The sequence below is a fragment of the Rhinolophus hipposideros genome (genome assembly GCF_964194185.1).
Source record: "Rhinolophus hipposideros genome assembly, chromosome: 2".
Taxonomy (NCBI): domain Eukaryota; kingdom Metazoa; phylum Chordata; class Mammalia; order Chiroptera; family Rhinolophidae; genus Rhinolophus; species Rhinolophus hipposideros.
The window spans coordinates 15583511-15597978 of NC_138048.1; the positions used below are offsets into that span (position 1 = coordinate 15583511).

Genomic DNA, 14468 nt, shown 5'->3' on the forward strand with positions numbered 1-14468 from the left:
TAGTTGCTTATTTTCTGTCATCATCCACCCCCAACTAAAATTTCCATGATGGCAGAAACCATTTTGTTTTTGTTCACCACTGCATAGCTAAAACTAAGCAGAATCCCTGGCAAGAGTTATTTAGAAAATCCACCATTATTGTTATTTCTTGGATAAACTATATGTTGGTAGTCCTCATATTTTTGTTTCATTTTTGACTTTTTAAAAACAATATTTTTAATGCCTACATTGCACAAAGAGACAGGAGAAGTTTTGTGCCCCCAAAACATTCAATAGGACTTTATTCTAACCTGACATAAAAAAGTTGAAATTGATAATTAATGACAGCTTAAGATATTTATATTGTATTAATTAAAATTAATTATACTAAGAAGTTTTAGGTATATTTTATTAAATAAACTTGTCACCAAAGCAAAAGTTTTAAAATAAATACAAATGATTCTCTAATTACTCTGTGTATGTGGGAAAGACTTCTAGCATTTAATCATAAATAAATTAGAAGGATTAAAAGGTGGAATGATATGATGATAAGATTTTGAGCGATAACCAGATTCACCTTGTTACTGTATTGTTTTATAAAGACAGTAATGTTGATATAAGGAGACACTGCCAAGAATTTCCCATAAATAACTAAATACTGAATTGATTTTCTGGAAGCCTCAAGGGGCTTTATATCTAAGCATCAACTAGTGTTGAAATAATCACCTTCCTACTTCCCTGCATGTATGAACACCATCTACTTTTTGAGACAATAAAAGGAGTGGCTCATGAGACTGATAACGTAATATGTAACCTTTAACCCCAAGATCACTGGATTGAATCTGGTCCAGGATGGTGTATCTAGTAATATTCAGCAGACAGAAACTGTTTTGTAGCATCTAATTTGAATAGCTCAACCTTTCCCTTTAGTCTTTATGCCATAGATATGTGTTCCAACACATCCAATGTCTTTTTTGGCCATATAAGAAAAGAATGAAATATTAACTGATCATTAAACGGTTTCCCCTATAGGGCACATAAGAATGTTAGGACATATAGAAAGCTACCCACCAAAACTTCAACTGTAGTTAATTCTGGGTAAGGAAATCACAAGAGCATGTGTGTATTTTAAGTGTTCAGTAGTGAATATATATTAGTTCTATAATCAGAAAAAAAAAGACAATTTTTCAAAGTTATCTAAGCGATCTCTGTAAGCTTATAAATCATCTATCTTAACCTGTCATTGGGAATAAAGGAAAGAAAGTGTGTTCCTAACTGTAAGATCTTTCCACAAATCCGCTAAAGATTAATATATAACAGTTACGTGAGATGAAGAAAAAACAATAAAAGCGTGCCTTGTCAAGAAGTCAACTGAACACATGAGCCTATAATTTAACCAAGAGTAGTTTAAGGTAGACTTTACCCTGTTAGTTTTAATGAATGAATGGTACATGTCCTGACACAGCCATCTGCTCTTACACCCACATTAAAACGGTCAGCAAAATGTGTCCTTTCCTGCTAAAATACCCACTGAATCTCAAACTTTCTCTTTATGCCCATCAACATTATTATCTCTCACATGGATTATGGAATATGGGTTTCTACTTTTATATTTCACATTAAATACTCTTCGGAAAGATAGAACAACAAAAAAAGGAAAAAGATTCCTTATGTGCTTTCAGAAGAATATCACAGCTGACTGCTCTCTTAATGGGGTATCCAAAGGATGCTGCTCTTACTTTTTCAACAAATAGAGAATATACACGGCATTTATTTGAAGGCTGATGTGCCTACCACTTGACTTACAACACAATTTAAATCTGATATTTGGATACAAGTGGCCTGATGGGCTTACTAGTTACATCATTGAGATTTCATGCTTCCCCCGCCCCGTGTTCAGATTTATTTCTCAGTTACTTAAGATGATAAAATAACTATAAATTTTAAAAAAAAAGGGCCAAACATAATTGTTATAAAAGGCAGAAATATGGACCGAATATTTGGGTCATCTAAAAAAATTCATATGTTGACACCTTAATACCAAATATAATGCTATTTAGAGGTGGGGCCTGTGGGAGGTAATTAGAGTTGGATGATTTCACAGGAATAAAACCCCCATGACTGGACTGGTGCCCTTCCACAGGGAAACGGACTTGAGTTCTCTCTCTTCACCATGGGAAAGAACCAGAAAGAGAACTCGCAGCGAAACTGACCATACTAGTAACTTGATCTCTGACTTCCCAGCCTCCAGAACTGTGAAGTAAGTCTGTTGTTTAAGCCACCAATATATGGTATTCCTGTTGTAGCAGCTGGAACTGACTAAGCCAGGCAGCAACAAAACAATATATTCTCACAGATAGTAAAAACTCAAATTTTTTAGCAAATATAATCATGTCATGAAACTTAGCAGTATTATTTAAGCGAATAAACATATAAATTTTAAAAGAAAAATTAAATTTTATCCTAACTGCAAATGTTATAAATGTTTTATTTGTTCCCTGAACAAAAGTAATTTGAATCAATACTACCTATTTGCATGTCCTGCATTAGCCATGAGGATTCAAAGGTAAGAGTAAAATTCTCATGCCACTGATCTCAATTCAAGATTGACATTAATATATTCAATACATGCTTTATTTAACCAGAAATTAGTTTAAGAAAATTTAATTACTGAAGCATCTTATTTAAATTTTAGTATATTAACACACATATCTCCAGACGTCATTTGTACAAATAATCCTAATGTCTGACTATACTGGAGCTAAAGAGAAAAAGTAGTGAAAACAACAGTATGAATAGTTATTTATGATTTATAATCATGTGCCAGTCACTTTGCTACACACTTCATGTGCATTAATTTGATCATTAGAACAAAGAGTCAGTGCATTTTAGAATATAAATGTTCAAAAAAGTAGAAAGATATTGTAAAATCATTAAACTACATTACCCTTTAACATTTTTCCTTTAAATATGAAAACAAAAATAAGATATATAAAAATGTTTTAGAATCTGGTCAATGTACTTGAACATGGTAAATTTTTAAAAAAGATAAGACAACATAAGTAGAGGAAGCAAGGAATATTTTTAAAGATACAATATAAAACAAGTTCAACTTCAAAGATGTCTATCAAGGAACCGTGCGCATTGCATGCACTGTGTGCGCACAAGTGCAATCAGTCAATATTTTATAATATAATTGCATATTCTATTTCCATTGGCTCATCTAAACCACTTTACATCCAGGAATAATCCTTCCTTCTGTCCTCTATGGTCCAGATTTCGGAAATACATTCTATTGTATCCTGGTAAACACATGACTACTTAGTACACATGGTTAGTTCACGTTCTCATGTCACCCAAATGAGAAAAATTGGATTAATTCAAATTCGAAATCACTTTAAGGATCATCATTTAATATTAAGCACAACAAAAGATCATAATATATTGAAAGTCATGGGAAAATATTACTTCAAAATGCAAACATTTTACCTCAAAGTAATTACTATTAAAAAACACCCCCGTTGACATAAAGTACAGTATAGAGAACATAGTCAATAATGTAACAACCATGGATAGTACCAGGTGGGTACTAGACTAATTGTGGGGATCGCTGAATAAATTATATAAATGTCTAACCACTGTGTTGTACAGCTGAAACTAATACAAAATAATACTGAATGTCAACTGGAACTGAAGAAAAGTAATTTTATTTAAAAAGCACCCCAGTTAATAAAATCTGGGGTAATTTAATCTTTGATTAATTGAAAAAAAAGATTTCTTTTTTTTTTTTTTTTTTTTGGAAAGACAGTTCTGTAATTTTGCTGCTAAGGCTGCTAGCAGATGTCTGCCTAGTCTGAAGGGAATTTCTCTTCCTCAAGAGCAAACAGCTTAAATAGGAAACAAATAGCCATATGCTGACTGTGCATTGCTTAGCAGATGATGTAGAAAGCCATGTCCTACAATGGAAAGCATGAGGGTCAAGGTTCAAATTAATTTTCCTTAAAACTAAATGCAATTACCTAAGATCAAATTACTTAATAAATGTAAGTGGTATCAAAGAACTGTACTATCAATTTGTGCCTGGCATAAAATGGAGTTCTAAATTTAATAATCGGCAACGTTGGGTATAAGAGAATAGATCCATAAAATAGTTTCCTAAACCTTTAGTAAACTGTCTAATAGAGCTAATACAACAAACAAGAAAATACCTTTAGGTTGATGCAAACGTAATTGCAGTTTTTGCAATTATTTTCAGCCTTTTAAACCGCAATTACTTTTGCACCAACCTAATACTTGTAAGACCCTTTTAGAAAGCTGAGTTTGAAACTGAATTAAATAGTGAGTTTTCATGACTCTTAGAAACAGCAATATCTTCTAAACTTTCCAACTGAATGTCCCCACCAAGAAATAACATTCTGGGTTTGCAAAGAAAAATGATAATTAAAAATAAATTTTATAAAATGCACCTGAGATTAAAAAGCATTTTCCTTTACAGAGATAAACTTACAAAAATTCGAGGTAGGAACTTTAGGTATAAGGAGCACTTCATATTTCTTAGCATTCTAATTTTTTAGACTTTATATTTAGATGAGATAAGTTTAATTGCATCAAAACTGAGCTTTTACCACATTGGCAAAGATCAGCACCAAAAGGCTGGCCACTGTTTTTACACTGGGTCTCACCTGGGTATGACTGAGATTTAAATAAAAATAAAAATAAATACTCCTAATGATAACCAATAAATATAATTCTTTTGGTGCATTATTTAAATTGAAATAAAGATTAAAAATACAATACACAAAAATATTATAATTTCCATACAGAAACAAAAGTTTTTAAATGGCACACTATATCCTTTGTTTTCAACGTTTGAGAGATTGACAATTGTCAGGAACCAAGAAATCCAGTTGTTGTTACAGCTATAAAACTTAGTTTAACGGTAAATAAAACGTAGATAAATGTTTTTAAGAGCGTTACTTACAAATGGTGCTATGAAACCTGTGTTGCCTCAAGACACTTTTCCAAACGCTATTACTTTGGGCTACAGTTTCACTAAGAAATGTGATGCAAACTTTGCCTTGCTGTGTCGTAGCCTTTGGTTAGAATAAGAATAGTTATTATTGAACTTCTGATACTTAAACGAAGGAAATTTGAAAAAATAAAAATAAAAAACAAAAACGGTAGTTATATACCCCAGGAAAAATAAAAACAAACTATAACATTACTTTATAGACTTAAACTACATCAAATATGATCCATGTTTCCCTGCCCCTCCCAACCGTTCTGTACGTAACATACAAAATGCTTTGATGTGAAGATGCAAACACATTAATAAATGGTGACTGACAGCAAATGCTGCCGAAAATAGATAAATGAAATACAAGTAAATTCAACTACTACATACCTATTTGTAAATCCACTGAAGCAGGGATTTACGAAAGTTTCTGATTTTTTTAAACACAAACTGCAAAATACTTATTTTTTCCCATATAACTTGTGTCAAATAATATAATTTATCCAAATAAAAACATGGTTTTAATTAATTCAGTTAAACCAGCATGAAAATCATTGAAAGCAAACACTACTGAAACTTTCTTTCACAATTTCATATAATAATTATTACTATTATTATTATTATTAAATATCCTTATGGTCAAACTCATTAATATCAAATTATATTGGATATATAATATCTATACATTTCTCCCTTTTCAAGTACATGAATTGTTGCTGAATAATCTTAAAGTATTTTTTAAAGTACTTTTATTAAATTTTATGGCATAGATTATAATATTCTTTTTCTTCTGGAGCTTGAAAACATTTTGGAGGCATAATGAAGAATATCATGGTAAAATTTGTGAATTTTGCACTACGAGACTACATATTTGAATATGTTACTGGTAAAAGTTATATAATGATCTTTTGTCTTCTTTCAGTTTCATGATGGTGTATTTGATGACTAAGATTGGAAGAGCTTTTCCCATAATGGACTCTTCAGGTAATAGAATGTCCAGCTTAGAAAGAGAACTGGAAACTTAGTGTCTTTTAAAATATCGACACAAAAGCCAGATTCAAACAGACAGCGCTCTAAATCCCAGTGCATTAGGGTTATCTTGATCATGTGAGGTAAAACTAGAGGTGTTTGAAAAAGGATGATCTACAAGTAGGCATTCAGACCTTCTATTAAAGTCTATAACTTTTTTTTTTTAAACACTGACAACATTAGGCATGCAAGTAGAGTAGGAAATAACAGAAACATGAGATGATCTTTGATATTTCTGTTGGCACACACTTCATTTATAAGGAATTATAATTCCAGAGAATAAGCAATCACTGTTTTTCTTCCCTCCTGATCTTAAGTTTCTTACCTACCATATATAGGAGTTGGCCTAAGTCATACACATCATCTTTCTTGATTCTCTAAATTTGTTCTCAAATGTTAACTTAAATGTATCTCCACAGGAAATAATTAACCTTAAATATAAATGTGTCAAGAGTTAGAAAGATGCTTATATCATAAGTTGAAAGATGCCTTTCAAAACCTAGTTAGACATGTCCTTTTATAAATAAGTTGAAACTTTAAACTTCCTTTGCTTGTGCTACATTTAAAGTTGGGCTTTAAAAAAAAAGTAGAAAATAGCTTTCTGTTGTGATCATAGCTTCTGTACATCTCACTGATTTAGCTCTAAGACCTTCACTGATAATCAATGCAATAAGAGAAAAACCAGTAAGCTGATTATCAATTAACAGTCAATAGAGAAATACAAAATTGGGTTTCATGTAAATGTTTTAAAAATGTGAATAGCTGCTTCTCACATAGTTTTAAATGGTTACTTTAATTTCTTACTCTATCTAAATTTTATATGAGACATCTTTGCCATTCTGTCTCAACTTAAGTACTACATGGCTCTGAAAGTATAATCAAATCATATAAATTATCTAGGGCTGATTCCACAATAATAATATGACTGAGTTGAAATAACCTGTTTCTAAATATAAATATAAATTTCTAATTTACAATTATCCGAGGTTCTATATATTCAAATTCTTGTTGAATGTTGGAGATACTATTAGTGATTAAATGAAAACAGATTATATGATTACAATTTTGAACCCAAATTATACCAAAATATCAATCATCAAATAATACATAGTTATGCATAGAGTTTCACATATAATTACATACAGTTAAACTTAAAGTGAGTTAGATCTAAATTTCATTTGTCTCCCCAATCCCTATGCAATTCTCAATTTCTGTTATATGTACACATACACAGCTGGATTATTTCAAGTGAATGAAACTTTCTGGCTATCGCTTGAATGTTGATGGAAAACAAGAGAAGCCCAGTTCTTATTCAAATACAATACACATCTAGACTCTAGAAATAACAATTTAATCATTAGTCAACAAATCCTTCTTGAGATAATGTCAAATGAGCTGCCTTTAGTATTGTGTAAAAAAAACTGAACCATCAACTACCTGAAGGTTACATACACGTTTTCTTCTCAGAGTGCAGGTCAGTAGCCAAGATAATAAAGTATGTGGCATGTACATATATTTTTCTGGATACAGCTTTACCAAAAATATATTTCTAAACATTAGAAACACTTTAAAACCATACCTTACAGTACTAATTAAAAGTATTTCTCCTAATAAAGACAAACGAAAAATATCCCACACTGTTCTTTTATAAAATATACTTACATTCAATATATTTAAAAGCAACAACAAAGGGGAATAAATCAGTTTCAGGGAAAATGTTCAACAGAAAACAGCTCCAAATCAAAACTAAAACAGTTCAACAACTAGAAACAAATCCCAATGTAGCTTGAATAACCAGCTAGGATGAGAAATACAAAAATTCAAACACTGGATTGTATCCATATACACAGCTAGAGATTTTCCTCAGGTCAAGCCTGTGATACCGGTTTGATATTTTATAGCCATCGTCACGGCAGATGATCCCACTCTGCCATATCACCCCCACAACCCCCACGAAACACAGAAAGGCCCATTTTACTTACTAGCCACCTCCAGGGACGCGTTGTGGCTCACAGCCTCTCCGAGGTAATTCCTCGCTACACAGATGTAGACCCCTTCATCCGGCCTACTTTTTCGTCCATGCACTATTCGTAAGAAAAATAAAGATCCACTTGGCAGCAACATGCGATGTGAGCGAGGGTCATCTTTGTCTGTCTCCACTCTCTCTCCTCCTTTGTACCATTCAATCGTGGGTGTGGGTCGGCCCTCAGCTTTACAGTTCAAAGTAGCAGGTTCTCCTTTTGAGACAATTAGGTCTGAAGGGTGTTCAACAATGCGAGGTGGAAAATCTTCCTGACGAAGACGGGAGCCTGCAGAAGAATTGACAAACAGCTTCTTATTATCACTCGGAAACCATCAAAAAGTCTTATTTTAAAAGCCCACGTTAGCACTACTATTTAAACATAACAGTCACCCACTCTCTCTGCTCTATTTACTAACTAATCCTTCTGATGTCCACCTTGACTACATCCTGTAATTCCTGAATCCTTTTGACCCTCCACCTTCAGAAAGTGCTCTTGCTAAAACTTTGTATAAATCCTGTCTGTTCTTCAAATCCCTTGTCCGCAAATGTTTTCAGAACCTATCACCCTTTCTGTTAATACCATGTGTGTGCCTGTTTTTGCAGAAGAATGTGTTAAAGAGAATCATTGAGTATTACAGAAAATGGCTTCCTGGAATCTCCTTTTTAACTAACATCAATCAACACTATAACAAAACATATACTGCACACGAATGAACATTTCTATTCAAATATATAATGAAACTTTTCTTTACAGAGGCGTTTATATTGTCCTAAATAATAAAAGTTATATAATAATAAAATTATGTATGTATATGTATACATATACATACACATTTCCACAGAATTAAGTTCCCATAATTATGTTGATATTTTAATAGACTTCAAAGATGAAATATTAAATAACTGAGTTTAGATAATTAATTAAATATAATACTAAGTGGAGAAGGATGTGTAAGGGGCTACAATCTGAACCTTATATATTACTTAATAAATGAAGTCCTGATTGTATGTGCCATTTAAATATTTTGTGTCTGTATGTTATTTTTTCAATGAGATTATAATCTCTAAAATAGGGATCACGTGTCATATTTTTAATATTTCTATCTTATTGCTGCCATGGATAGATTTAGTATATAAATTACTTAGAGATTTCTCAAATTCAGCACCCCAAGCTTAATTCAGTTGTGCTCTAAACCTTATTCTCACCTAGTGTCCCAATCTGTGAATAATGAAAAGTAAAAAAAAAAAACAGTCTTCCTTTAAATAGCCCTTTCTGTCCCCTAGTCCTCCCCAATATTTCTCAAATCAATCTATTCATCTCGATCTCTATAGCCAGCTATCATCACTGATCAAACTTCCATTAATTCCCACCAGGATTTAGGAAAGCTCTTAAATAGCTTCACTTCAGTGTAGCCAGATGAAGGCTTTGAAATGTAAATACAATCTGGGTCCTTCGTACTTCAATGGCTCTTAAAATAAACGTACTGCTCTTAAGATAAAGTCCTTAACAAGACCTACAAGAGCCAGAGTGTTCATTCCCCTATCTAGCTTTCCAGACTCTTCCTGTTCCACTCCTTTCTCTGCTTTCCTCACCTCAGCCTTCTCTTAGCTCCACAAATATTTTGAGCTTCCTCCTGCCACAGGCCGAGGCCTACCACAGGGTCTGGGCTTGAAACGATCTTTCTCCAGTTTATACCCACTTTTCTTTCCAATGTCTGCCCCCATCCTGATCATTATAGAAAAATTAAATACTCCTTTTACAAACCTAAATAACACTATATAGCTACCCTTGGTGATCAGAATTATAATTTAAATTTGTTTGATGCTGTAAATATTATCTGTCTTTCCAATTACTCTGTGACACCTATGGGTCTGATTTTGCTTACGGTTGTTTCCCTTACACTTGGCAGAGTGCTGAGAACACTATAGGTAAGCAATAAATATGTGTTGAATAAATGAAAACAAATAAATAAAATGCTGACAGGAAAGACACATTTGGGTGGAATGATCTGAAACTTAATAACCATGCATTCTAAAAACAGATTTTAGATATTTTTTTTAAAAATTGTAACCACTATGCATACTATTTAACCTTTACTAGATTTTAAGTTCTGCATGGGACTTAATGCATATCTCTAAATTTTAACTACTGCCATTAACATTTTTTCTTAATGAAATCAATAAATAAATAATAAAGCTAAAAGATCTATTATTTGCTTATGTCTACCAGGAAAGAACAGAGAATTATATATAATCTGAAATGTTGAGCAATAGTTTTATAAACTGAAATATTGAAAAATAGCTTTAGTTTAGTGAGTGGGATGCAGCATATTATAGTAGATTCTTTATATGAAACCAGGCCCTAAAAGATTAAATAAACCAGCAACATGACAAAAAACAACTTAGAAACTCACACTGTCTCACAAAGGCTATACTGAAATCAAATTAAATTTAAATTGGATTCTTAGATTACTCAGTTACAAGTGCTGTAAATCTTCAGAGAAAAAAAAAAGCGTTATAATACAAGATTGGCCATAACTTTGTGTGTAGTTTTAACAGGTGCATGATAATAAGGATCAACTGCTGAGGTAATATGTAATTAAACCAAATTTTATTTTAAATTCTGAAAGTCCATTTTAGGTAAGAAACATGGGTGCATAGGTTGCTATGAGAACACAAAAAATGGCACTTTTGACTACCCGAACAAGGCAAACAAGGCATCCTGAGACATGAAATGAGATGTCATGGAAAAAGAGGAAGACAAAAAAGGAGGCGATGTCACCCAGAAATACAGCAACAAAAGAATATGGTACACTTGTAGGACTGGCAGGTAGGTTAGCATGGCCTGAGTATGAGGCGCACGTAGAGATTAGAAGCATGTACCTGAAGAAGTTGCTAGAACAATAATGTGATCAAGCCAACAACTGTACATCAAGCCAATGTCTGGAACGTAACTAAAAACAAGAATATGTAAATATTTTAAGCAAGGGATTGCAAGATCAAGCTTGATCTTCAAGAGCTCACTTATTGGTAGTATGAAACTGAACTGCAGCAGGCTAATCTAGGAAGAGGTTCGTTTGGACACTTTTGCACTCTTCAAGCAATAAATTCTGAAACTTGAACTTGGATACTGACAGTCAGAAGGGAAAACAGAGGAAAGAATCTAGACATATTTAGTCACAGTATCAACAGGATCTACTCACGGGTGATGTGAGAGAAAATGAAAAATAAAAAAATGCACAGGATGGAGGAGAAACAGATGGCAGGGAAATTCCAAGTTTCTGATCTGAAAAATGGATGAAGGGCAATCCCAATGAAGGTAGAGAATAGAAGAGTGGTATTTGGTGAGAGGAAGGGATAGAGGAGACAATTTATACAGTATGAGACATGGAGAGCTTGGAGTACTTTTAGAATATCCAAATGGAGATGACAAGTTGCAAATTAAATATTCCAAGTTTGACCTCAGCTGGAGCAGTAGATGAGAATCAAGCTGGAGACTGAAGCCATGGAAAAGAATAAAACTGTCTAGGGAGACTGGACAGAGGACGTAACTGCCAATTACAGAATTTGGAGATCACCCAGGCTCCTCTAAAGTGCACTGGAGCTCAAGACTCCCTGTCCCTAACCTGCAGCCCCATATAGCTGGACCACAACCAGGATGACTTTTGGGAATGAACTCAGGCCCAAGTTTTCACCAAGATGTTTGTAGAGAAGCATTCAGTAGAAAGTTTCAGTAATAAAATTGCTTTCTATTCTATCAAAGGCTAAATTTGTAATATTCTTTCCTCAGATTGTTAATAGGTATTGCTCAAAACAAGAGTTGCAGTTATCAGGGTCTATTTAGTCTTCCTAATGCACCTTATGATTAGCCAGAAGAAAGTTATAATATGCAGCATTTTTCAAACTTATTTAGCCATTGAACTCTTTCTATTTTTCTTTATATAGGATATCCTCACGGGCCTTTGCTTCTGAGGAACATGTTTCAACAATAACAACAACAAAAAACACTCTATTACCATATAATAACTTGAAGAGAATGAATACGGTTAGCAAAAAATGAGTTACTTGACTATAGAACCAGTACATTTGCAAATTGAAACAAAAAACACATTTCTCATAACATTTAATCTTCAGGAAAGAAACTTTCCAGTTCTTGCATGAAATTTATAACAAGTGATTGGTTAACCTCAGTAATAAAAATTATAAATGGCAATCAAAAAACATTTTTTTATTATCAAGCCTAAACAAGAAAAAAAAATGGAAAATAACTAATATTAATTATCCAACATCTCCTTTATCAAAACAACATCTTTATGTGGTGGGTGTTATTGTATCTGTTGTCCATATGGGAGAACTGAGACTCTCAGCTGTCATTCAGTTGGAAGGTGGCAGTGCTGGGATTCACTCCTAGTGAAATTCCCAACTCTTACTTTTTCCAGCTATTCCATAAATATTGGTAGGATTAATAAGTTAAAATCCATAGAGAAATATGCTTTGTCTATTCTTGTATCAAGGCTGGAGTGTTAATTTTTATTTACTTAATTCTGAAAAGCAGATAATAAAAACAGCAAATCTGATGATATCTGTATTCTTTTCCCATGCATTCATAGAATATCCACCTATAAATCAAATGATTTCTATCTATTAACTAAGTGAAGACCTTCATGATAAATAAATGGGGATATAAAGTTTCCTTATACTGTATCATCTTCTCTGAACCCCAGCTTGCATTTTTTTGTTTTTTGTTTTTTGTTTTGTTGTGTTTTTAGGAGGGTGCAGCTCACAACAGCTGATGCAGGGACCGAGTCAGGAACCATGGTGTTATCAGCACCATGCTCTAACCAACTGAGCTAATTAGCCACCCCTAGCTTGTATTTTTGATTAAATATCTTTCTGGTATCAGTTTTTAATATTCTGATAACTTTAATTCCTACATGCTGTGTGCACAATTAAAATTTAATATCACTGGTACCCCAGTTGTTTTCCACCATCATACTTGGAGGGACAAGTAACCCAACTTCTATCAACAACCGTGACTCACTTTCTCAAAGGGGGACTTTGAGGGAGTTACACCAAGATGCAATATGGAAAAACATACATGAATCTCAGAAGAGTGTAAATGAAAGACCCTTAGGAATTGCAATCTTCCTCCCTAGAAAAGATGTCCACCTGCACTCGGTCACAAAACCTCTCTCCATATAATATTCTTGACTTGTTATTCATAAAAAACCTTCTCTCTTCAATCATAAATTCTGAGTTCCTACAAGCCATCTGACAACCACCATTCTAATTTGCTAATTTGAGTATTTTTTTAATGTACTAAGATGTAAGGTTATATTATACTTGTCAAAACCAACTTCCAAGTTTCAAGGACACTCTGCAAAGGAAACTTAAAAGTTACAAAGAAGAGAGGGTAAAAGAAGGAAGGGACTGATGGAGTGAGGCTTTACTAGATACTAGGATGATAATATCCACTGCCCTCACAGTCCTGGTAGACCCTTGGGACTATTACACAATTGACTTCAGAGAAGGCCAGCATCAAGGAAAAGCACATGGCAGGATTCCTTCAACAACTGCCCAGTTGGAAGATAAAACACAAACACGAGGGACTGAAATATCTAAATATTTACACAACCACAGCTGGAAAAAGATATACACATAAGTGCTAAGTATTTCGAAGAAATATATCAAAGTCACATGAGATTTATGATAAGGCAACCAAAGCCCTGGTTGCATGTAAACTCTTCCTTCCTTTAAGACATCACATGTACAGAAACGAGAGTAAGTAACCATATAAGAGACTGATCTTGTTAATATTCTGTTGAGGTAAGCAATACACACATGTATAATTTTATTCTTTCTTCGTATACATGATTTTATTATTTTTTTCTAACATGACAGTAACATTTATCTCAGGGTTTTGTTTGTTTATATTCTCAAGTCTGTTTCTTAGTAGACTGAGTGAAACAGTATTTATTTTATTAACAAAGTCTCGTTTTGATCCAATTTTCTTTTTCATATTCTTTGGCAGGTAATATTAGAAAACCGAAAATGATTAAAATATCAATTTATAACATACATCATATTAAAACATCTTGCAGCACAAAAACGCTTGTAAAATTGCTAGAAGCACAAGAGAAACAAGTTCAGTGAGTACTTGACAGACAGAAGCACAATGAATATTAATAGACAAGTGATGACATTTGTCCAAGGTGGGGGTGGGGGTACATATATTTGCCTTGACAACATACCTATATTTATTAAAGAATACCTATATTTTAAAGAGCCTTGCCTCTTAACCTTTTTATTTAAGCCCCATTTACATTTTAAGGAGCAGACAGCCTCCAATTATTAGCATAAATCCTATCGTGGGCACCAATCCTATAATTTTCCTGTCAGAATTTCATCCTACAAGGAGATATT

The 14468-nt window shown here is 33.2% G+C and overlaps 1 protein-coding gene across 8 annotated transcripts in view; it reads right to left on the reverse strand.

Annotated features, from left to right (window-relative positions):
• The window catches only part of ROBO1 (roundabout guidance receptor 1), a 1124592-nt gene that overhangs the window by 322108 nt on the left and 788016 nt on the right, over positions 1-14468 (reverse strand). For all 8 annotated transcript variants that reach the window (XM_081074401.1, XM_081074396.1, XM_081074400.1 and 5 more), the window contains one exon: positions 8005-8331. In XM_081074401.1, coding sequence (XP_080930527.1) covers positions 8005-8331 — 327 coding nt within the window. The remainder of the gene's footprint in view (positions 1-8004; positions 8332-14468) is intronic.